The following is a 25,647-nucleotide window of genomic DNA, read 5'->3' as shown; positions in this document are numbered from 1 at the left end:
ATTTTTTAATAACTACAAAAGAACTGCTTGAGGCAGGTTGAAGCCAGTTAGTTGTCACTCTAGAGGAACAAACATTTAGCCAAATTAGTTTCAAAATTGAGTGATGAAAATGTGAGAGATTCTTGTTAGCAATTCTGTATGATTCATTCAATGTGTTAGTGGGGAATTCAGAGAAGTAACTAGTGTTTTGCCTTTAACTCTAGACTTTGCACCAGAGCAAGTTGATTCACTTACTTTAAACATTTTTACAACTTTAGCTAACATTTTATATTTATATATATATATGTTTATGCATTTCACTGCTCAATGAAGGGTAGCATGGAGCTAAACTATTATTGTTATCTGATCAGAACAGCTTTGTTATTTTCAGGTGCTAAGTTTTTAAAGCATAGATGAACCCATAGATGTACAGATGTTCCATATGGATCAAATCAGAAAGTTGTATTTATTTTGCTTTTAAAACTAAGGACTAAGAAAACTGGGGTGGAGGAGGTATGGAGGGAGAAGGACACAGGTAAGAATGAATCATGTCTTAGGAATAAAATTTACCATAAATTGGTAAAATGCAGGCATAAAAGTTGCAATGAGTATTCTAAAAGGTACAGTCATATATAAGCAGAAGTCATAAAAGTAAATAATGCAGAATGAAATTAAGGTATAAGGGTAAAATAGGATAGATTAACTGGAATGTGTAACTGTAAACAAGCATATTTATATGACATGTTGCTAGGCATACTAAACACTTTCTGGAAGGAGAATGCCTAGGTAAAAATGTATTGGAGTGACAGAATAGAGCTGTAAAGGACTGATGTTGTGTCTTAAAGTAATCTTGGATTCCAAGGGACAAAGATAAACATTCTGAGAATCCTGTATACCTATTCTAAGAACAGTCTTTGAAGACTAAGGTTGAATGCAATATCCAAGTGATATCTCTCAAACCTAAAGATTAAAAATAAACCCTCTATCTGTGATTTGATAAATTGCCCAATAATCTCCTCTGATTATGTTGATTGACACTGCTTATATCTGGAATACAAACTGCTTCAACACAACATACTAAAAGGTCAAATAATATGTCAACAAAGCATTTTTCCCCTAACTCCCCTCCCATGTAGGGACGTGGGTTAGGGGAAAAATGCTTTGTTGACATATTATTTGACCTTTTAATCTGTCATAATCAACAGAGTGAAAGAGGTGAGTCTATTAAAAGTAATAGTCACACTTCAAAAAGTATAGGCCTGTATGATACAGAAAATTAAAATAAATTCCTGCAAATTTAGTGCAGCATCATATGGCAGACCTAAAGAGATTCAGAGGAATAATGTGCACAAGACCCAAAAACTACTCATAAAAACACATTAGATAGGAATTCTTTCAGAGAGTAACGGATCTAATAAAAAAGAGGAGTGCAGAAAAATGAGTAACAATGCAAAGCCAAATGGCCTTTGTGTTGATCATTGCTGTGGTAGAACATAAAGAAGTTCTCACTTCAAACACTCTTTCAATAGTCATTGAGCCTCAAAACCTTTTGCTGCTACTCCGTCAGCAATGGAAGAGATTTCAGAATAAATAAATAAAATTAATTGTGTCATATCAAGGTCATTTATTATTCACCTAACTTTAAACTAAAATAATAAAATGCCAAACTGGCACCATGATTTCTAATTTAAAATTTTTGAATTACAATTTCTATAATGTATATGAAAACTAAAAAATAGTTTAGTCTTCACCGCAAGTGCGACATGGTGCTTGAAAAGAGGCTCCATATGTCTGGAGAAATACTTCCAGGAAACGTACCTTCCATACTGACAATAAATGGTTGAAACTGTGGTCATAAATATGTGGATCTATGAAGAAAATACAATGTGGTTTCAGTGTTCTCTAAGAGGCATAGGATGTGCAAGTAAAAGTGACTGTGTTGCTAAAGTAAAAAGGGTAAAAAAGTAAAGTCCTTAGAGATTAGCAGAAGTAAAATCTTTAAAGGTAGGAAACAAAGGATAAAAATTAAGGATTCATGTTCTCAGTGGGGAGTATTTGCCAGTGGAACTCTGTGGGATTGATGTTGCTGCGTGTGCTGTTCAGCAGAGTCATTAGTATGGAAAGGGGGCTGAAATCCAAAGTGCCAAAGTTTGCTCGTGTACTGACAGGTTGGAGAAACCACTCACAGCACTGCAGTACTGAGTGATGAAAAGACAGATACAATCCATCCTGAAGAAAAGTAACATGTAGGAAACCCTTAAATATGCATATTGCACTGTAGTGAGTGGCTGCTATTTCTCAGAAGAGGAATTGCAGTACGTGGGTAGATCTCTTGGAACATCCCAGCAGTCAGCAGTAGGATGAATAGCAAGCAGAGTGTTGGAAAGGAGGAGGGCAAAGCAGCATCAATTCACTAAGCCCTTACTGAGTACAAGTCTGCCAGGGGAATAGCGCATGTGGCTCTGGCCACCCCATCGCCAAAGGGTACACTAAAACCACAAGATTAAAATATTTCAGCTAGGAAAAGTGAGGGCAATTCAAGAGGGAAATAATAAATAAAACTGCCAATTGCATGGACAGGCTGAACAGGAAATATTACTTTCTTCTGAAAAGTATTCATGACAATCACCACTCAGATCATAACATGGAATTCAGGGGCATCCAAGCCCTTTAAAGAAAAAAAGTGAACTATTTTTGGATGACAAAAGCACACAGATTTCAGTGATTACATAAACTAACGGAAGAAAGGTAGGAAGGATGGGTGGAAAGAGGTCCTATTTACATGTGTTCGTTCAAATGCAATCCTCAGCCCTGAAGGTTTCTAACCCAAAGATTACAGAACTCAAAGAGGGCATCCTAGGACAAGTATTGTTTGTATTTACCCTTTCCTTATCTCAGCTGCCAGTTACTATTAGGAGCTCTGGCTGTGAGCTAGGTGGACCTTTGCCCTTACACAGTTTAGCTGGTCTCATGTCTTGGCAGTGGAAGCTTGGGGTATTGACATAGCACTTCTCTGGAACAGGAGTGTGAAAAGTAATATGTAACTTATTTAACTAAAGGCCAAGAGCCAGAAGAGGCAGCCAACAGAATAAGCAAAGCTCCACTATAAGAAGCTCACGGACTTTCCTCCTCATGCTCGCCTATTAGGTTGTTGTAGAACTGACACTTCTGGAAATGAAAATAATTGCCACATCATAAAAAACAAAGCCTACTGCATGCACATCATTGTTCTGCTGTCAACCAGGAAACCCATAAGGAAAAGTGACTGTGCCAGATGAAAATCGGGTAGGTGGCAGCTCAAGCTTGGTGCAGTCTTCCCTACTTTCAGTACAGTGAAACAAGCTGGATTCTCAAGATCCTTGTGATTAAGCATCTGCAAATTGCCTCTGGGAGCTCTAAACCTTTTCCCTGTTGATTGCTACTGGTGAGCACAGAGACTTGTGTCTTCAGTGCATTCTCCTGCCACCAAAGCTCATTGGCATGATCTTTTTCACAGGGAGATACACGTTCCCATTTTAGGGAAGCACAGGGTTAGAAGTGGGAAACGATTACATCTACCCAGAGGATGATTGTGTGTGTGAATCCCCCCCGGGAGATACCTGGGGCTGAAAAGCCAGGAGCTGGGAGATGTGTGGCTGTATGGTTGGGTGGCTTCTCTGTGTGATCAGAGCAAGCCTTACCCTAAATATCTACCTGCAGTATTTCTTGTCTTCCTTCCCTCCATAGGAAATTAAACTAAAGCTTGTAAATAAAAAGCTGGTGCAATCACAGGGATGCCCCATGCACTGAAAAAAACATTTGTATCCTGTATAATTTGTTTTGTACTACAGCCTCTGTTGTCTATGCTAGAGAAATAGCTGTTAGAGGAACAAAGACACATTTTACTATCAAGGACATAAAAATTTGCTCTTAATCAGGAAAATGCAGATCATGTATTCTGGGAAATGTGAGATCTGATGGCAGAATAACAAAGCCCTAAGTTTTAATGCATCCAGTCTGTAATACAGTTAGAACTAGTTAGAAGAATCCTGGATTATTTAATTTTAGTTTCAAGTGAAATTTCTTATTCTTTCTTTTCACTTTATAAAAATTTCTGAAAAAAAATATTTTCTATATGTAGTGCCACAGAAAGTTTTGATTTTGGAAGTCAGTGTTTTGTAGTAGGAAGACATTTTGCTGTGAAGTTATAGATCTGCTATATTTATGCATGTAGCAGCTGTGTTTTTCTCTAATTTTGAACTCTTACCCTGAATGTGATTCCCTGAAGTATTAGACTGTCCAAAGCCATCAACTAATGATTTTCTGCCATTTGGAAAGGTAAAGAGGGGCCATCATTATTCATACATAGTCACTGTGTATACAAAAAAATAGAATCATTAAGGTTGGAAAAGACCTCTAAGATCACTGAGTCCAACTGCCAAACTATGCAGCCATTTAAACTCCTAAGTGCAGCATGCCTGCCTCTAAAGTTAGGATAAAGAATGATAATATCTTAATGGAATTTTCAAACATACTTATGATTTTAGCAGAGGAATATATCTTTCCTTTAGGGATGGGTATTGAAATGTTCTCTCTAAAAGTTACTTTTATTAAAGTTTAAGTAACTTTAAAAAGTTACTTTCATTAAATAATGAAAGGCTTTTCCATAAAAATCTCAAACCTGGAATTGCATGCAAGTCTCTTCAAAGTTTGTACATTAGAGCACTAAGCATACAATGCTAAGGAATAGCCAGGGTGTTAATAAAAGGTTAACAGAATGTCAATGTAGTATTTTGGTATTGAAACACAGAGCTTACTTCTTTCTGAGGACTCTATTACCCATTCCTGCTAGATGACAACTTTAAATAAAAACCTATTTCAGTCTACTACTAATACATTATATATTTCTTTTTAGAAAGTTGTCTAACTAGAAAATAGACTGATCAAAGAAAGCTGTGGTACTAACATCATTTTAGGAAATAGTCCTGTATGGTCAGACCCCTGTACAGTCATCTGTGCTAGCAGCATTGACAGTACAGCAGAGCCAGAGGCAGTGTTGGGAGAGCCCTGGGACTTGCCAGTGTCCCCCTGGACTGTTTACTGGGGAAGGGAAGAGGCAAATTTGCCCTGCATGAGGTTGACAAGTCATTTTTTCTTTTGAGATCCCACCTAGTATGTTCTGACCCACGCAGGCCTGCAACTCCCTCCAGCCTCACACAGGAGAATCTGGTATTGAGTTGCTTCATTAGTGTCACTGGTAGACCAGAAAAAAGGCAAGAAACTTATCCCTTTCCTGACAAAATGTCACAGACATATTTTTGAATTTGTTGAAGGAAGAATTACTTTGAAAGCTGTACATAAAGTGATGCCTGACATCAAATTTGATATTACATGGCATATTTTGTTCTTGTTCTGTCTTTTCTGTTTTATGAAAACCTCAATGTTTACAATTTTATTGAAACACTGCAACTATTATTCTGTGATTTGATTTTTTATTTAGACTAAGTGATTGAGTGATTTCCTAGATTGATATTTAATGAATCAGAAGAAGCACATTCTACTTTTTAGTGCACTACAGTATGAAGGCTAAACCTCAGTTATTTTAACAGCTAGATTTCTCTTCTTCTGGGACTTTCAGCCAAATCACTTGGAATCAGCCAAATCACTTGGAAAATTCTGCAACAGAACAGAGTGTTTCTTGCCTTATGTTGAGCAGAACTATTGGAAGGTCAATGTCAGATTCTGCTGTGCTTTATTGCTGTTAAAAACTCCTTCCTTCTCCCCAGTTGGGGAATTTTTAGGTTCATTTCCTTATGAGCCTAAAAATATTCCTTGGTCCTGATCCTCAGTTCTCAGGATCTGAACTTTAAGCAAGAGTTACTGCTTAAAGTAAGTTACTGTGGTTGAACAAAATTCCCAGCCAGGCTTGCCATTACCTGGCATTGAATCCTGGATATGGTGTAAGAGCAGCAATAGGCATCAAGCTGCAAAAGCAATCCCACAAGAATGGTGGAAGGAAGTTGATGTTTGTTTTCTAACAAGCCTCACCTTATAAATTTCCATTTTCCAAAGTTTCATATAAAAGCATCCTGACAAGGATCCATAACTAGCAGACACAGAGGTGGTAGTTCCACCTAACTGCTGGGAAAGATTGCATGCTTTGGTCTCATTTTGGTTTATTTGATGGGCTCAAGACTGGTGGGAGATAAAGGAAATTATGAAATTGTGGTTGATGACATTGGCTGGAATATTTAACTAGGTTTTGGTGGAAACACGTCTGTTTTGAGGAAACTTGGAAGAGGAAGAAAGGTTTGTCAAGAGAAAAGCATGGAAATCTTAAAAAGAAGCATGGATATTATTTCTAAGATCAGTTTTTTCTAGACTTTCTGATGTGGATTCCATTTATATATATACACCTTCTAGCTTCCATATCCTACTGTCAGAAGAATTATATGCATATTAAGTGCAAGAAAGCAGAGTAGAAATTAAAAACCTTTCAATAGATTTTCTGTGAAAAAAATGCTTGTTTTAATTTCCCTATCAAAAGATACAATTTGCTAGATTTATTGGCCAGTTTTGCAGATTAGTCCTCCAAAGTCGTGCAGGATCCAAATATTGAGTAGAGAAAGGGAAAATTTTAAGGGTCTTCAGATTTTTAATTTCCCTGTGACTAGCCTACATCTGGGACAAACAGTGCTGGCAAGTCTCCCAGCACTGTGAGTAACACACTTTGGCTCCTGTCTGCATTTTTCAATTAAGTGACCCATCAGACCCCTGTGTAACCTCTGTCCAACTCTCGCTGCATATCTGTTCCATTTTATTGTAGCAGACACTCCTCCATCCTTTTTCACATCTCCCATAGCAACTTGAATTTTGCATATGGACATAAGAAAGGGGGGGAAAGCAACCAGTTGGAAGTGGGTATTCCCCTAGCAGTCTAAAAATTATGCAAAATCTGTAGCTTCTTTTATCTCTGTGGCAGAATTGCCTGAAACAGGGCCCAAAATCTAATGCTCAGCCTGGGGACATTGGCATCAGCAAATAGCTCTTGAATGATACATCTGGTAGATTCCTTTCAGGAATAATTTTGTTTTACAAGGCAAGTTCTTAATATATTTTTTCTCTCTTTTGTATATTGCTTGCAAAATCTGATTTACTTAAAAGGGGTAAGTAAGTACTAACACTTTTGAAGATGACCAATACATTGTTTTCATTGAAGTAGTTGTGTTTGGGTTATTTGTCCTAACTGAGATTTAAGGTGGTGAATTAAGTGTAGTAACTCCTTCCAGCTGCTATTCCAGCTTATGTTCTGTTTTACTTTCTAAAATCAGGATATTTTTGTAGAAAAATACTGCTCTTTCTTAGGGTAGATGAAAAAGTTTGGTATAAAAATACATTGAAAATTGTAGCAAGAAAATAACAGGAAAGATACATTTCTTCAGAAGATGGGGACTGCATTTACAGATGTTCTAATGTATGTACCATACATTATCTGATTTTAAAGCCTTTCAAGTGGAATTGAATTGAAGTTTTCACAAGTGCTGCATCCCAGCACCTTGCTCTGCTCTGGGTTCTGTAGCTTGCATGGTCCCTGCTAACTCCTGTCTCTGCACAGTGTTGGTGGCACAGAGTAGCTCCATTCTCTGTAAATGACAGCCAAGAGATCTTTCATCCATCCCTGTGCTGCTACAGGACAGGCCTGTGAAGAAGCAGATCTAGACATGAATGTGTGAGCCGATCCTGCAGATCATGTTTATGCATGGATGGGTTTGGCCACTGAACTGAGCAGTGTAGTAAATACTGTGATTTTGTTGTCTCTTCTAGCAGAAGGTCTTGAAGTGCTTGCTCATGACTTGGTAATCTCCACAAGTACAGCAGTTCTATCAATTATAAAAGAGAACATTATGGTTTACAGTGAGATCATTATCTCTTGCTGTAAGACATTCATTTTGACTTTAACATTCATGTCCCAGCCTTGTTTTTGGGAAAAGCTCTGAGTGATGCAGAACACCAGGCACAAGCTGTGTCAGTTGCCAAGCCATTTGGCATGCTGCTAGAAGTGTGCATGGTTCAAGAGGGAAGCCATCAGATACTAATGTGAGACATTAAGGTTGGTTATATATGCAAGGCACTACGATGATCATAATCACTGTTAATAAATGAATGCACATTTCTGTGCATTCTTTTTTACCTGCTTCATCAGAGTAATAATAGAGATGCGAAATAGAGGTCAAGGATTCTTCTGGGAAAAATATTAATATGCTATTGAAATTTATTCTGGTGTCCTGTTTAGGCTTACAATTGCAGTACAAATACATAAAATAGGGTTGGAAAGGATGCTAAAGATCATCCAGTTCCAATCTCCAAGCCATGAGCACAGGCACCTTCAAGTAGACCAGGTTGCTCTAAGCCCTGTTCAACCTGGCCTTAAACACTTCCAGGTCTGAGGCAACCACAAGTCAGCCTAGAGGGGAATTAAAAAACAAAATCTCAAAATGTTAGAAATAATAAAAATGTAGACAGTTAAAATTTTCAGAAATAGAGATAATTGGTAATGTGTGATTTTGTAAACTTGACACCATAAAGAACATTTTTTCAGTTATGCCAAATTCTAATGCTTGCCTTTGAAATTGCTGACCTTTAGCGGTGAGATTGCCTGCATCACAGATTCGTGATACACTATCCTTCAAGAAAATTATGTATTAGCAGAAGTGGTTGTGATGCTATCCATTGTGAGACCATGAGGCCATACCAAATAGAAAGTATGGAGGAAAACTGATCTGTTTGTGTGAGAAGGAATATTGAAATGATAATTTCAAAAAAAGGATTTGAAATGTGCTGATACTTGGCTGGGATGTGAATGCTGAGCAGCTTCTGATATGCCACAGCCAAACCCCAGAAAGAAGCATGATCTACCATTTTGCAGTACCCCTCTACTGAGCACATGGCAGCTTCCTAAGGTCACTTTTTAAAGGACATCTTGCAAAAAAAAAAAAAAAATTTTTTTTGGTCCTGTTAAAGCAAATTAAGAAAATGCAAGCATACTATTCTTTCAGTATCTTGTGAAAAGAATTACAGTTGGTACATGATATGTAGGTGCAGTTTCATCTACCAAGCCCCAAATCCAGTTCAGATAAAAGGTATTTCTCTTTGTGGTGTTATTTTAGCAGTTGCAGCACCTGCCCTCCCTTCCTTGGACCTTGTGCTTCATGATTTAGGGCATCATACGAGATCCAAAAAGATTCTTTGTCCTCATTTTTACAGTGTATGTTGAACTTGTCTCTACATGCATTCCCTAAATATTTTCAGGTTCTTTTCTTCATTTGTGCTATGCTGTGCAATGCTAATAAGCAATATCTGGCTCTAATACTTCATTTTTTTTTTTTTAGTAGAAGTTAGGATTCTTATGTAGTTTTGCAATACTAACAACTGGATTAATCAGGTTATGACTAAAATTGGAAAAATTGCCATTTATCATCCAAGTCAGGTATATACAGAAAACACATTGTAGTGCACAAAGTAGTATGGATGTATGGACTAAACTAAGATACAGCCTAAAAAGAGAAAGGGAATGGACCCTTCTGCCTACTCACCTCCCTCCTTGAAAGTACAGAAATATCCTTTCAACAAGAGCAGCAATCCCACAGAGAGGATGTGCTCATAAATCTATGCTGTTAGAAATGAAAAGGAGCAGCAAGCACCACCAGGACAGTTTTCTTATTCTTGATGTGCGCACTTTAATGCGGCAATAAGAAGTCAAAAAACAAAAGATTGAAACAGAAGACACGAGCATCTGTTGAACTGATATCCAAAAATCCCATGTTGTCACCTGTGTAAATTGTCTGTTTCTGTTGTTCATTACCATTCATCAGTTCAGCAAATGAAAATTTCATTTTCACAGTATTTTGTGTGGTTTTCATATGTGTTTACAACTGTTTGATTTATATTTGTTTTCAAGTGTAATTTCAAATGGATAAAATGGCCCCAAATCTTTTTTCTTGTCTCTAGCCACTCTGTGTTGGAAGAGCCAACAGAATTGTGGCAACAACAAAACAAGTAATTTTGGATGTAAGGTCTGTTTGCTTTGAAAAAGATTTGTATGTTGGTGTATCAAAATGTTCCCAGATCTGCTTCCTTTCTTGTTTTCAAGAGAAATGATTCTGTATTGGGAGGCTTGAAAAACAGATCAAAAGGAAGAAGTCTTTCAGGCTACCTCTACTGCAGGTTCAGTTAGTAAATACAATATTCCATTGTGGTCTAGGAAAATGTAAGTTCTTTGTTTTTCTTTTCTGCGCGTTATTTAATCAGGTCTGGCTGTTGTTCACTGCATGACTGAGATCAAAAATGCCATTGAGAAATTCAGAGAATAAGACCATGATTCACACATCCCTCAGTTCAGGTTAGCTGAGGGAGAAGAGCACACTGAACGACAGAATTAAATACGGTGTAATGACTGGCAACAATTGCACAATGTATTGTTCCTAAATAATCTAATTTGATTTACAGTAACTCGGTGTAAATATAATCCATTTGTCAAGGAAGTGTCTTGTAATTTATAGTTTAGCATGAAATATATGACATCTGAGAATTATTTTGATTTGTTAAGCTCATGTTTGTGCAGCAACAAAAGAAAATGTTCTCTAAACAGAGAAACAGGGACATAGTGGGGAAGCTCTCAGCTTCCCACTGCAGTTACCTGGAAGGACCAATTGCTGTCCTCAGGTCTCCAGTGGGCCCCAGGCTGGGCTGTTTCAGAGATCCTCCTTCCAGCCTGAAGACTAAATTTTAAAATATCTCTCTCTGATTTCAAGCATGCTTAATTCACAGAATCACATAATACCTGAGTTGGAAGCAGGTTGAGGGATCCCGTTAATGCTCATTTCCCCAAGTTTTGGCACACCATCTCATTGCTCATCATTGGACAGCCTGGTTTTGTTCCTTTCCCCCTTCCAAGTTCATTTAAAGCTTTGTCATCAAGCCCCATTGGCTCCTGGGCTAGAGCTCTTCTTCCCCTCTGAGACAGGTACATTCTGTCAGGTATCACTGGACCACATGTTGAGTAAATTATCCTATGGTCAACAAACGCAATATTTTTCCACTGACACCGACCTTGGAGCCATGCATTGACCTGATGGATCTGCCTATTCCTATCAAACTAGTGAATTTCTTTTCCTCTGAAAGCCCTTCTTTCCGGGTTTGCACTCTTTGGTTCATATGCTTTCTGAGAGAGACAAGGGAATCTGTATTTAAGAATCTCATGGCAAAGGACTGCTCAGAGAGCAATAGAAATAAAGCCGTAGTCTTATGATTATATTTTAATAGCTTTCCTTTTATTTTAAGATACTTCGACTTAATCCCCAAAGTCATCCCAGTCACAGTATCCAATGTAGCATTGTTTTCAGCTCTTAGCAGGTGGTTTTTAAAGACCTCTTTAGATGATACATGGGGCCCACATAGTAAAGTCAATAGTTAGACAGGATATAATTTAGACTTCAGCTTTTCCTCTCAGTTTGAAATAAAATGATTACATATCAGGAAAGTCTAAGGAAAGATTTAAAGTTTTATATCAAAAGTTGAATATTTTCTTTTGTTGTACCCTCTTCTTTTAAAGAACATGGTATTCATTTAAAATAATGCTTGTTCTTATGTATTTGAAAAGGCACTACACTGAATTAAAAAGAAATTCATAAAGTATGCATGTCTGGGAGGGGAAGACTATATTCTTCACCGGAGCATTTAGTCATAGGGTTTTAACGCAGCCCATTCTGCATAACTGATAGAATGAGGTACCTGCAAAGACAAGCTGTAAATAACAGATGGCCAATAGTGTTTACAGAGCAGCCGTTCAGGTGACAAAATCTTCTGGGGCTCCTCTCCACAGGCAGGTGATAAAGTGAAATTATAGTCTCTGTTTCAGACTGGAAAATGACTGACTGTCATTAAACCTGTCGTTTTACACTGGTTACAACATTGACTGTCTTTAAACCCATGAAAAGGAGTTCCAGCAATAGCTCCACATAATTACAGTAATCCTTGTAATCTTTGTGATGCCTTTCATTTCTTGTACCCTAAAGTTATACAAGGGTAGAGGCCACTTGTAGCATACAAGGTTGTAAAGCTGACATGGGAATCAAAATGAGGAGGAATATTCTAGATATGAATAGAGTAAGAAGTGAGGAGTAAGATAAAAAGAGAATAAATTTGTTGTGTGGTAAAGTTGCTTTAACTGTTGATACCTGTGGGGCTGCTTTACCAAGGATGCCCTGGGCACATTTTTTAAAAGCATTACTTACTAAGTAGAATTCCTGGAAATATCCTAAATATTCATGCAAATATCCTAAATTCCTGGAAATATCCTAAAAACAGATGTGTCTCTTGTAGGCTGATGTTCACTACATCACCCAAATGAGTGAAGGTATTCTTTTCCAGAAACCATCAGAAGAGTCTAAAAATAAGCTTGCTGTGGCTTAGTAGACTGCTCTCATGCTTGTTAAAATGAAGACTGCAAAAACAGTTACTGTTCCTTAAGGGGAGAGTGTCCCTGAACTAGCAAGTTGTACTTTTCTCATGATGTTATTGCAGAAAAAAAAAGCTGATTTCTTTCAGTATTTTCTTCTGGGAAAAAAATTCTTCTATCTGTTAGCACAAATGAACACTACTATCTTAAGGCAACACTACCAACATTGTTTTATGTTCATTTGCCTAGTATCAGTGGTGCTTATTTTCACATGTTGACAGCTGGCCTTGGGAGCTTCATTAGCCTCCACACCACCAGTTAAATAGACAGACAGTAACAACTATTGAGGTCGATTGAGGATTTAAGAAGAACAGGTGCTCATGGTACAGAATGGTGAAGTCTGTTTTCAACTGAAATTACTCTTAGAAATGGATGAATTGTTAATGTGTTGTTATTCCAGATTTCTAGAAGAACTGATGTGGTGGCAGAATTAAGACGACAATTAATGGCTGCTGAGGAAGAAGAAAGTTCATCATATCCACCTCTGAATGTAACCATTGGAAATGATACATGCATCCTTTTTTATGCTAGTAATTTCAGCCTCAAAGCCAACAATTCAGTTCTAATAGATTTGACAAACGCAACATTTTTAGCACAGAATGTGGATATTTCTGCCTCTGAGTGCTCAGACAGCAACACAACGTGAGTAGCATAAGAAATTTAATATCATAATACATGTAAATCTGAAAAATTTCAAAAATATTATGTCAAATCAGTGCTATTTTAATTGTTTTCTTCTAAAGGATCCAAAACTTAAAAAAAATGTATTCTTAGAAGAAAGAAGTTAAATCAAGACCACAAAAACTGTTCAGATGACGTCTGTTGTTTCCACAATTTTTTTCCTCTTATGTTCCCCACTTCCTTGTTTGTTTGTATTTGGTCCAAAGAGGTTTCCCTGTGCCTGATCTCACAATCACAAAAATCTCCACTGGCGTTAATGAGACTATAATTTCATCCCCTCAAAGGGGAGCATTGCCAGTTATGAGGTAGTAACTCAGCTAGAAGTACATTAATGAAACATGATCTCTGTTTTCTTTTACTTTGAAGCACCTGCTCTTGGGTAAATAAAACCCTAGAAATATTTAGTCATATTTTTCTATGTACTGAACCTTTGCTATATGACTTTTGTAATTGCCTACTGATTTACAATATATCCCTCAAATTGAAATGTCACAATGATCTAATTAAAGCTGACTACTCTAACATTAAAAATCTGTTTCTTATTCTTAGACTGTCATTAAAATACACAAGACCAGTGAATGGAATCAGCAGCCTAGAGATAAGGTAACTTAGGATTTATTTTAAATAGATCTTTTGTGGTTTACAATGCCTGTTAATGAACTAGGAACAAAAAAAGGGGAGAAGTTAAATGAAAATATTTTTTAATTAATTATTTGCTTTCTCTTCTGAGGAGTCACAATGCAGGAAAACAACAGTACAGTCTTTATACAGGAAATATATTATTACTCTCAGGTAAAGTTCTGAAAAAATATTGTAGGCAAACATCCATACTATAAGGTACTGGTATATGCAGCTTCCTGATTTACTAATAGGATTATTCCATAGTCCTCTCATGTAAATCTAACTGTGATTTGTAAAAACTTTGAGGGGTTGAAGTCTACCTGCATGGCCAGGGCTGTATTGAGTCCTAATGTGGGTTGCCAGTGCACTCTGTTAGTGCTAGCTTGTGGTTAATGAGAGGTGAAAAAAGTTTTAAAGTTTTTACACCATGGATGGTGACAAGACCATATTTCTCCTACCATGGCAAGAGAGACATCCTGTGTTAAGGTAAAAGGATTCCAAAAGAACTTGTCTTGAGGAGAGTCAGTGATGTGTTTGGAGTGGTGTTCAGAGCGCATAGAGACACTCATATTCAGTATTAGAGATCATGACAGGTGGCAAATAACCAGACATGTATCTCCCTTCTCCCTCAACCAGCTAGAGCTTTGTAGGAGAACATACTGTACAGATAAGATTGCTGTTAGTGCAGTATTTTTACTATTTTTAACTATTGAAGTTAGCTGTGTATAGGATCCCTGGGACTTGTCCTTGGTGATGGTGTCAAGCATGCCCTGGTCTGTCATGTAAATTATCAAAGAGACAAGTACTTCCCTAAACACCATGGGGAATTAAGAAAGTATTTTCCTTGGATCCCATTTAAAAGATACTGATCTCAAACCAAGACTCTACACAAGTTGTGTTTTTCCTTTTACTACAAGTCCCAAAATATCACTTTCTCTGGTGCTGCTCCAATGCTCTTCTGTCTGCTCTTTTGTGCTCCTCTCCCACTCTGATAGAGAGAGGCCCTCCAAAACACTGCTCTGATTCTCTGATTCTCTTCTTCATCTTTGCACATCCTAGCACAAGTCTTAGCTGGTCTGCTGTAATCTCTTTCTGTGTGAATGAGTGTGGTTGTTTCCTACATCTGTCCTGAATATGGCTAGCCTCAGCATATCATCTTTTCTAGTAAAATTACAGTTCCAAAAAAATAGTACAAATCACAAAGCATCCTATGGAGCATGACACTGTACTTCAAAACTAGTTCACAGCTAGATCTTAAAGGTGTTGTTTCCTTTAGCAGTCAACAGGCTTCACTTAACTGTACAATGGCAAATTGCAAACCTTGAGACAGTACTATAGAAACAAAATCCTTTGGCAGTTGAAACATTTCTCTTAGATTTTGTTTTCTGCAGCTGGCAGAAGATCAAATGTGACGTTAGTGCACACATGGATTTGGTGAAGATTATTTAGAATTATGTTTAGTAATCTGTTTGTTAAAAACTTTTCATTTTAATTAATTATTGGATGAAAAATTTAATGCAGTCATGAATCTGAGTTGCATCTGGAGAGAAGAAGTTTGGAGCAGCTCTGCAGACAAACTGTAATTTAAACGAAAATGCCAGTACAAAAGGTGAATGGTTCATGTTTTCTTTCTTTTTCAGGAAAAAAAATTCTATCCTTTGAGCCTGTTACAGTAGAGGCAGAAATATTCACAAAGTCTTTCTTGACCTGTGCCTCTGCTTGAACACATTATAGCTAAATACCAAAATGCATAAACAGCCCTTGGAGCTGGAATAAGAAACTCAGGCTCTACAATAGGTGAGGACTTGAAAAGAGAGCTCAGGTAAGGCCCTGGATGTTTTCATGCCAAGTAAATAAGAGTAGCACAGGCTGGCTGCGTTTCGTAGGAGAATTTGATTTATTCCATTGGGCCATGTGTGATCCAGGGTTTTAATAGACCTTCAGAGCAAATACACACAAATATGTCTAAATTGATCAATTTTTATTTATGTCACAGGTGCTTAGAAATATAAAATGGAATAGAGGAAGAATGTAGGGAGTAGCTTCCAGGGTAACCTTTTCTTGGACCTTCACTATGCCTTGGCCTGTATGTGGGAGATAGAGACTGACTGTCTCTGTACTGCTTTCTTCCCCTCTCCCCTTAACTTATTAAGCTGTCTTCATCTTGACTCACAAGTTTCCTCATTTTGCTCTTTCTATTCTCCCTCCTGTCCTGTTGAACATGGGGAGTGAGCAAACAGCTGAATGTGTGCTTGGCTGCTGGCTGGTATCAACCCATAACACCTCAGAGCCTTTATAAATTAACAATAGTTCTAATGACTCACTTGTTTTTTTTTAGTTTTCTGTTGGATTGTCACTTGATAGGACAATGCTGTCATTTTAGGCCTCTGTTAGCTACCATAATATAGCAGTGCATGCTATATAATGCAAATAACAAGATACATGGAACAGAACCAGAACAAGCCATTGACTTTTTTCATGATTCGCTAACACTTTATTCACCTTGTTTATCTCAGCATGTCTCTTGTCAGAGCTTCTAAAATCCATACAGATATGTTGCAACCTGTTTTCCCCTCTGGTTCTTTTTTATTTGATTTCTTTTTCAAGATTACACCTTGCTAATATCATGGTCTGCCTTAACAAACAGGATACAAGCAGGGCAGAGAGGTGGAAGGAAAAGAGATGAGGGCCATGACTACATTTTTTGCCTCTGTAAAGGCCTTTTACTAAGTGTAGGATAGCATTTCTTGAAAGTGACTCCAGAGAGGACCATGTTCAAGTAACTCAGTTTATTCTTCAGTAAAGTAGGTTCTAACTTCAGCAGCATGAGCAGGATCCAGAGGCTGCCCCCCTTATCAACACCAGTCTATGCCCACATGCAGAGCAGCTGGTCACATCCCACCTCCACTGACAGCTGCACTGCTGCTTCATCCTGTGCACACGCACACAGCTGGCACCTCCCTCTCGCTCTCTCTAGCAAGAGCCACAGTCTCACTCATCCTGGTGCACTTGCACTGGGAGATGGGCTGTAAGGGAGTGCCTGTAGAGTGTTGCTGTGATAGCGTCAGGAAAGTAAACTACTGCTGCAGCAGGAGTGGGAGCAGTGGGCAGTACTCCTTTGCTGGAAGAAGCAAGATCTCAGTTCTATCATAAACTGATCCAACTGTTCAAGCACTTGTCTGTCATTTTCTCTGGGAAAGTGTCAAAGTGAATGGGAGTGCACAACATTAGTATTCCAAACTTACATTGATACATACTTGACTGCTGTTGTTGCTCCATGTATAGAACAGAACAGAGCTGACCCAAAAAACATGTTTTAAAGTCTTTTGCTTAACAGTTGTATTTCTCTTTGAATATTTGAAACAGTAATTCTAGCTACCTTCCTCTTCAGAAATACTTCTGCTTGTAATGATTAGCCACATGAGACACAATCAGTGGTGGTGGCATTCAGAGTTCATTCAGTGATCTGGCACAAAGGGAGCCTGGCCTATGACCAGGAATTTTTTTGTGCCATCATACATAAAGTACATAATGTCTCTAATGTACATAATTGTCTCTAATGTTTAACACGAATGTAACATTTCCTTAAGAAGCCAAGGTACTTTCAGTTCTGCAGATAAAACCTTTGTTCTCTCTCTGCTCTGTATGATTAATTTACTATAATGTACTCTATTTGCTATCTACTCATTTGAGAAAATGTTAAACTAAGTAATTCTATAGATTTTTGTTGTTTGAATGCCTTTTTATCTTGTAGTTTAATGAATTATATTTACATCCATTATCAAGTGTGTGCTTGTTGGAGGCTATTCACTGTTAGTTGTTTGGGAAAATGCTAAGGATAACAGCCTTCATTACCAAGTTAACTGTGATCAACTAGTTAACCAGTTAGAATGTTAATTCTCATAAGTCTTCAAGTAACACAACATTTTAGTCTTTGGTGTAATATGAAGAGACAGCATTCCCTTCAAAATCATTTTAGACTCTACTCACATACATCGCCTTATAAAACTTTTTGTTCATGAGGTCAGTTTAAAAGGAATTTCCTTCTTTACCACTTTTCTCATCCTATCAGCAAAAGTACAGACCACACCCAGCCTCTGTGGCTGTCATAAACATTTAAGTAATCTTCTCTGTGTTTATAACTGGCTTTCAGCTAGTTATAAACACAGTATAGTGCTAATATAGTGCCTATAGCATTGCTACTGGGGCACCATGGAAATTCTGTTCAGATTGTACTGTACATCAGGAAAAGGTTCCTTTCTTCTAGCAATAATTTAATTTTGTAACTGTATAAGAATAAAACATTTTCTATATATATCTGTAAATGTGGACTGGATGTAATTCTTTTATTTTTTTTCTTTTTCACTGATGCTTGCAGAATGCCATAAGACAAAACATCCTTTTCTTACTTCAATGATACTGTGTTCTGGAATTCCTTCTGAGGATTTTGAAACTCTTGACGTTTCTGAACTTACCTGAATCAAAAGCCACTGATTATTAATAAATATTTTTTAAAAGCATCATTTGTGGTTAGATTCTATGCTGTGTGGATGACACAATATTGAAAGTAACTAATTTGAACAAATAAACAATACTCTACAGAGACAATATTTTCTCTATATACATGTACCCTACAGAACATAAATAGTTTATATTGTGCCTCATTTAAGATGACTATACTTTTTTTCAAACCAATCATAATTGCATCTAAGTTATTACTTCAAATTTTAAAGTGAACATACAGTGTCACTCATTGTGGATAAACATATTAGAATATTTCATTTTGCAGCAAGTCTTATTTATTGATAAATAGATTTCTCTTCTAAATCTTTTGTGGTTACCAATAATCAAAAGAAATCATCAGCAAACTATGTAGAGATACACATGCATAGACCGAGAAGGGTTAAAGTATCAAACAATGTACAGTGAGGTTAAAGGCTTATAATTTCCTTGTGAAATAGCTTGAATGACTAAAAGTAACTGTGTAAAAACCGGTAAAGAGTAGCACATAGTCCTGATCTGTAAAGGATCAGAATGTACTTCTGGATGTCTGGATGTTCTCAGTTATGTCTGCTGGGAGCTGTTCAGACTGCATTGGTAGTAACATAAATTCCATGATTATAAACTGCTGCAATCCTACACATACACAGATGCTTTCAAAATTATAAAATTGTTTTTTGTGCCTAGCCTACTTCAAATGGTGAAACTAGAGCTGACAATCCCTCCTGACCCACCAGTGAGAGAAAACTCTGTCTTCTATGCCAAATTCAGACCTTTGCAAAGGAAATGGCCATTTAGGCATTTGAGCTAAGAAAGAATTGCAATGATAAATTAGAATGGCTATCATGCCTATACCTATCAGAAAAGCAATTTTCCAAAAATCCCATAAAATGTTTATTCAGAGCCACTGCAGTCCTACTGACACTTTCTCAGCTTCGCTTCCATTTATTATAAACTGTTGGTAACTGATGAAATACAGCACTGGCAGAGGCCCTTGAAGAATGAAATTGCATTTGCTTCTTGCCTGTCACAGTTATAGAAAGCTGTGCTTGTGAGGTGAAACTGTAAGTAGTAAACACATTCACAGAACCTCTTCACTTGAAACAATCTTAGTGACATGGGAGCCCATGTCTTCATCAACTACGATGTTTTCAGCCAGCAATAGTGAGCCTTTATCTGTTACTTTATCAAAAGTATATTAATTTTTTCCTTCTAACCTGTTAACTTTCTCTTTCTGTCCTCTGTTGTATTCCTAGGTTTTTAATGACCAACAAGTTCTATGAAGTCTCAGCTAGAAGATGGTCCACTTTAGATTCAGTTGAGATTGTACAAGATGGAGACAAGTTAGCTAAATTTATTGTTTCTGGCATCTCTGCCCCTGCAGAGTATTCATTTCATTGTCAGCTGGTGGGAACAAGCAATCTCTATCCTGCAAGGCTGGATAGAGATCCATCCAACGAGGCCAAAAATTGGGATGTTTTCATTTCCAATTTGCAAGTGAGTATGCTTTGCCATTTCAGAGATAACTCCAAGCACTATTACTTGCTATTGTAGGTGGTGAATGACACACATTCATAATGCCCTTACTTTCATTCCAGCCAGAGGGAAAACATAAAAGAAAAGCTGTTCCCCTAGGTGAGCTATTCAGTAGAGGGGTAAACAAGACGCCAGTTGCTGAACAAGGAAAACATGAAAGTACAGCTTTGAAAAACAAAATTATGAAGTTGTCCACAGAAAGAAAACCCAATTAAACCAAATGCGCCTAATCAGGCAAAGAATGGCTAAGTCCTCATGCCTGTTTAATGAATTGGGCTGCTCTTGGAAACAGGGGCCTCTTAGGTGGGTGGCTTTATGCTGCTTACTTTGTTTTTATTTGATTTCTTGGTGCTTTGTTTACCTAGGAAAGTACAGCTTAGTGTGGCTCCTGTTTTTGGAGACATGGACTGTCTGTACTCCTGCAGAGAGAAACAAAGCCCAGTGCAAGTAGATTTAATGGGAGGTTTGCCATGGACTTCGATCAGGAATGGTACTAGTTCCTGCATGGCCCAGAAGGAAAGCAGATGGCTTTTTTTTTTACACATAGCTTTTCTCTTAGTAGTATTAATACTTAAGTACTACTATTAATTACTACTACTATTAATACTCAACTACTCAACTACTACTATTTAGTAGTAGTTAAGACTACATATGTGAGGTGTAGATGATTACATCTTTACTATGACTTTGAGCTTTGCTCTTGACTTAAGAGAAGCATAACAACATTTATATCTTAAAACAGTATTTCACTAAGGGATCTCTTTGATGAAAGATATAATGAAAATAATAGGAATAATTGCAAACTGTACTCCATTTGTCAAACAGGAGCTAACCCCACAATAACTGGATACAAATGCTGATATAATTGTATTTATAATTTTGATAAAAAACCAAATCTCAATAATCTGACTCCAGACTTGACACTTCTGCTTAAGCAATGGAAATCTCACAGAAAGAGCATTGGTGCTTACATTTATTTTCCACAAGTTCCAATATCATGTCTCACCATTTTTTGAGAAACAATATTGCATCAAATACCAATGTTGTGAAGGTTCTTTATGATGTTATTTTTTGTAAAGGTCTGTAAACACCATAGTTCATGCAACTGTACTTTTCCTAGTAAACTCTTTGGAGTTAGGCTTTCACATCACTAAGATATGAAAGGACATGACTTATGAAATTACAAAGCGTATGCTTACCACCTATCTTTCCTGTCAGTTTCTATATGCACTGATATTACTGCCTTCTTAAAGCTTAAATAGGCCTTGCTCCAACCTTAGTAGGCATCCTTTCATTGTGGTCTTAACCAAGAGTAGAAGTAGTGGTTTCCCACCTTCCTTATTGATTTGGAACAGCAGCTGCTTCCACTGTTCAGATAATAGAAACTCCAGTTCCTCTTGAGAAAGGGCTTTTTCTCTGATCAAATCCTAAACATAGAACACAACCCAAAAACTCCCAGTATGATATTCTTCTGTGATGTGAGAAAACAGAAGGTCACCATCCTGGGCTCATTTCCAGGTTCTCTCTGACCTAGATCATACTTTTCCAGGTATATTCCACTGATACATACTGAAAGGTGATGTTTTTATCAGTCTTATTGCATAAGGTTTAGAAACCCCCAAACTCTATTGCATGGTGAAAAAAGCATGTAGGATGTGCTCAGTAGTTGCAGCCAGCACAAAATCTTGTGCCTGAAACTGAGAAACATGATTTTCATGTCAATGTTATGCAATGAGTTAGAAACCAGGATCCAATGCCAACCAAACTGGCACAATTGCACTTTGCAATGCTGGGTCCTGGAAGCTGAATCACAGCAACAGAGGGACAACGACAGCTGCACAGGGAAGCCTTGCATAGCTTGTTCCTGGGCAAGGTTGAACAGGTGTAGCTTTTAACTTCAGTTCTGGAGCTGCCTCACTCACTACCATCTAAAAGAAGCTCTGTGGGATGCTGGTTAGGCATGGTCACAGCCCAGGGTGTCACCAGACCTCTGCAGAGCACCTAAACTGCTCTGGGTTTGGTGGGGGTTTGGTTGGTTGTTGCTGCTACAGGAATGGTTGTTCTACCATGATACCTTTTGTGTTTTTGAGGATCTCATATTTGTCAAGGAAGTTAAAGAGGACGCTGCCAGCAAAAGCACTGCTTTTCTTTAGTATGTGGGTTTCAGAAGTACTTTGAAACACATGAAAAACTGCCAAAAACTTCAAAGTCAAGAATATTTTGATTCTTTGTAGCTAAAATATCTCAAAGTTTAAAAATTAGACATTTGCTGTGCACTTAAGAGCCATAAACCCAGCATATTTTACTTGAAGCTTTTGTCATAGGCCATAGGATGAGAAATCTACATTCAAAATATTTAAAAATTAACAGTAAATACAGACTTGTATAATCAAGACAAATGACTGGTCTAAACACCAAAATCAAAACTTCCACTGGAAAAAGACCTGTACACAAAAGACTTTTGTATTCATAAATATTGGAGAACTACATCTAAGTACTTTTAACTTTTCTATATATGCTGCTGAGATTTTCATTTTTTGCCTGGTATCTAACACCCCCACAGAAAGGATAAATCTTCAAAAAAACAATAAAATAACCCAGCATATTTTTTATCTCCTCCCTAAAAGTAGATATAGCATTTTAGGAATGTACAATTGAATCTTTCACCTACATGGTTCAATGGTTCAATAAGCATCATGCTGTTTCAAAAAATATATAAGACCACTAGAATTGAAATAATACATTTCAGTATTTCTGGCTCTAAATCAGGAGTGGCAAAGCCCTTCTGAACTGAATATACCTGTTAAATACTTAGGAGAGGCCTTATAAATGTGGTATGAAATATGTATTGTTTTCCAGAATTTCAATCCATTTTTTGAACACAAATGACATAAATCATCACCCTCTGTCTGTTTTTATTATCAATAAGTCTTTCAGACTACATTTCACAACTCCTATTCACATTCTCACTTGTGGTCAAAGCAGTGGCTTAACAAGCAAAGGCTTTTGCAGTCATGTATTCTCCAAAGCTGCGCAAATAGTTGTCCAGCCCTGCAGCTTGCGTTCACTAATCCTGCTTTAATCAGAAGTCTGAGTACCTTTGGTGAAAGCAGAGAGTCTTTGTGAGTTAGCTACCATGATTTGACTTGGAAAGATTCTTCTAAAAGGTTAAATTGCTAAAATTGTTTTCACCTCCACATTATCTAAAGAGCCTTTAGTTCCTCACATGGTATCAGTTTTATTAATCACCATTCTGGAAGGTACAGACATTGCTCATAACACACATTTACATGAACATTAGGGACATGAGCCATGGCTGAATACAAACCCAGAGTGTTTACTGGTGTAAACAAGGGTTTGTTGCCTGATAGATTTGTTTGGTTTGTACCAACACCTTTCCTAGGAAGTACAAACTCTTTTATTACCACACATAAACTCAGGCTTTCCATTTATTTTATTGTAAATCATAGAATAATCATGGTGTAAGAACACATAAAAGTAGAAATCCATGATCTTCTGCTTTCTTGCTTATTGCTGGGTGAGAGAAGTGATTTAAATAAAATAATCCTTTTAAAAATTATTTGATAATATTTTATGGAAGATAGTAATTTTTAACATGTTGTTTCTTTGCCAGTGGGTTTTTGACATTTGCTGCTTTCCTTACACACCCATTTCAAAGATTCTATAAATGTATAAGAATTCCATTCATAATTTTTCTTTATAAAATTATTTAAGAATGAATCAAAATTAATCAGATTAATTCTTTCCTTCCTCTTCTTCCATCAGTTTTGTTCCCTTCCTTCTAAAGGAATCAGTGCCTCTGCCATTATGTGCATGTTTGTAGGAGGGGGATTGTCTTCGCTTTCTTCATAGTTTTCTAATCCTTTGATTGGTTTGAACAAAATTTCTACGAAGTCATTGGTCTCAAAGGCATTCAGTTTTTTTGTATTTTTATACAATTGGGATCTAGACAGAGAATATATCTCCAAATTGGTTGATTTTCTGAGGAAAATAATGTGGTCGGAGGACAGTCAGTGGTAGACATTGTGAATTCAGCCAAATCAGAGATATTACAAACTTTATTAACTGCTGGAAAAGTTTATATAGGTTTTATAAGTTAATAGACAACACATATCCCATACCACAGTAAAGCAAGCCTTTTCTTCTGTTTTGAGCCTTTGAATTCCAAGGAGGGAGGAAGAAAGATTTTGCAACTTTTTCCTCCTTGAACTCTCACTAAAACTCAGCCAAAAAAAGTCATCTTTATTAGATGTGTTTTAAAGTAGGTTCTAGGAATTTTGTCTGTCAAGGAGCTATTAGCTAAAACTCTCAGACTATTTCAACAAATCTCGTGATCTGAGAAGCCTTAACTCTTATGCCTTTGAGTGCTTTGAGTTTCCTGGTTCTGAAGTGGTCATAGAGCTGATGATCAGTAAATACTGATAATACTGATTATGTGAATACAGAATACTGATCAGAATACAGTGAATGCAGAAAACTGACCACACATCCGCTCTGGGACTTCACTTCTATAAGTAATACAAATTTCTGAAGTAGAGAACCTACTGCTTACCAAAGAAATGGATTCTACATCTTTAATTGCCTGGGTGAAAAGGAGATATGGAAAATTGATTAGCAGAAAATTTTGTTCTCTTTTTTTAATGAGCAGAGAGTATGATTTATAGTTAAAAGCTGTGGGATTTTGTCATTACCAAATATATCCTGAAAGTAAGGACTATGCTTAATTGCACTCTTCTATCTGCCTTTTCTCTTTTTCAGATTCAAGGCTTCAACATTATAAACAACCAGTTTTCCTACGCAAGTGACTGTACTGGTTTCTTCACTCCTGGAATTTGGATGGGCTTGGTGACATCTATAATTTTACTGTGGATCCTGACCTATGGCATCCATATGATCATGCAGCTCACAACAAACAACAGATTTGATGATCCCAAAGGTCCAGCTCTATCAGTTCCTCAGACAGAATAGCCATGGGTTGACTTAATGCCACTGTGGCTTTTCCCAGCCTGGTGTTTATGATTTTTATAACCTTTTTACTTCAAAATATGTTTAACTTAAGAAGATAAATAGGAAAACCAGATAATGAAACTACATATAAAAATGGTCCTTGTGCTTAGCAATGATAAAAATTGTATCTGTTATAATAATCATTTGTTAACAGCTTTTTGTGTTAAGGTTCTGAAGTGAGACTGTAGATTACTCTCTCTGGCTATTAGAAAGACCATTAAAAACTTTCTTCAGACTAGCTTCTATTGGCAAAGAAAACATACCAAAACACAGATAATGGGGAAGGACAAAATATTTTGTGAGAAATTATATATTAAAAATACTGGTCTCTCTAAAGGCTCTTTAGCATCAGGATGATGCTACATCTTAAGAAATTTTAACTGTGTTTTGAAATTTTTTCTCTTGAGTAAAACATCCACAAATGTACAGAACTAATAAAGTATAAGTCACTATATAAATGGTCCTGAGGAGTCTTTTCAAAATATATCACTTTGTTCAGATGTGGTATCACAAAGGAAAGTGGGTAGATTAAGGTTTAGCTTCCATCTACTGCTACTTTACACTTATGAGAATTGTGTTGAGTAATGCTGACTTGTGTTTGCTTTAGCAATGGACAGCTGATGGGAGGTCATTCAGTGGCAGACAGGTCCTTGTCCAAACTGATCACAAAATTAGATTTGGTGTCATGGCAATGAATGCAAATTTTCAAGTTGAGAACCTATTATGATTCCACGTGCTGGTTCAGACAGCATCTTAACAGAGGTAAGGTAGTTTTCTTAGCCTCCTCCATTTTCCAGGCATCTTTG

At 37.1% G+C, this 25,647-nt stretch overlaps 1 protein-coding gene across 1 annotated transcript in view; it reads left to right on the top strand.

Annotated features, from left to right (window-relative positions):
- The window catches only part of ATP6AP1 (ATPase H+ transporting accessory protein 1), a 50,146-nt gene extending 24,847 nt beyond the window's left edge, over positions 1–25,299 (top strand). The window contains exons 7-10 of the mRNA XM_005420937.2: positions 12,876–13,117; positions 13,706–13,759; positions 19,534–19,774; positions 24,593–25,299. Coding sequence (XP_005420994.1) covers positions 12,876–13,117; positions 13,706–13,759; positions 19,534–19,774; positions 24,593–24,802 — 747 coding nt within the window. The 3' untranslated portion in view covers positions 24,803–25,299. The remainder of the gene's footprint in view (positions 1–12,875; positions 13,118–13,705; positions 13,760–19,533; positions 19,775–24,592) is intronic.
- Positions 25,300–25,647: the final 348 nt, after the last annotated feature.

The sequence above is a fragment of the Geospiza fortis genome, unplaced genomic scaffold (genome assembly GCF_000277835.1).
Source record: "Geospiza fortis unplaced genomic scaffold, GeoFor_1.0 scaffold195, whole genome shotgun sequence".
Lineage (NCBI taxonomy): Eukaryota > Metazoa > Chordata > Aves > Passeriformes > Thraupidae > Geospiza > Geospiza fortis.
Note: the sequence above shows the minus strand (reverse complement) of the source record. Positions and strands in the feature narration are given on the sequence as shown.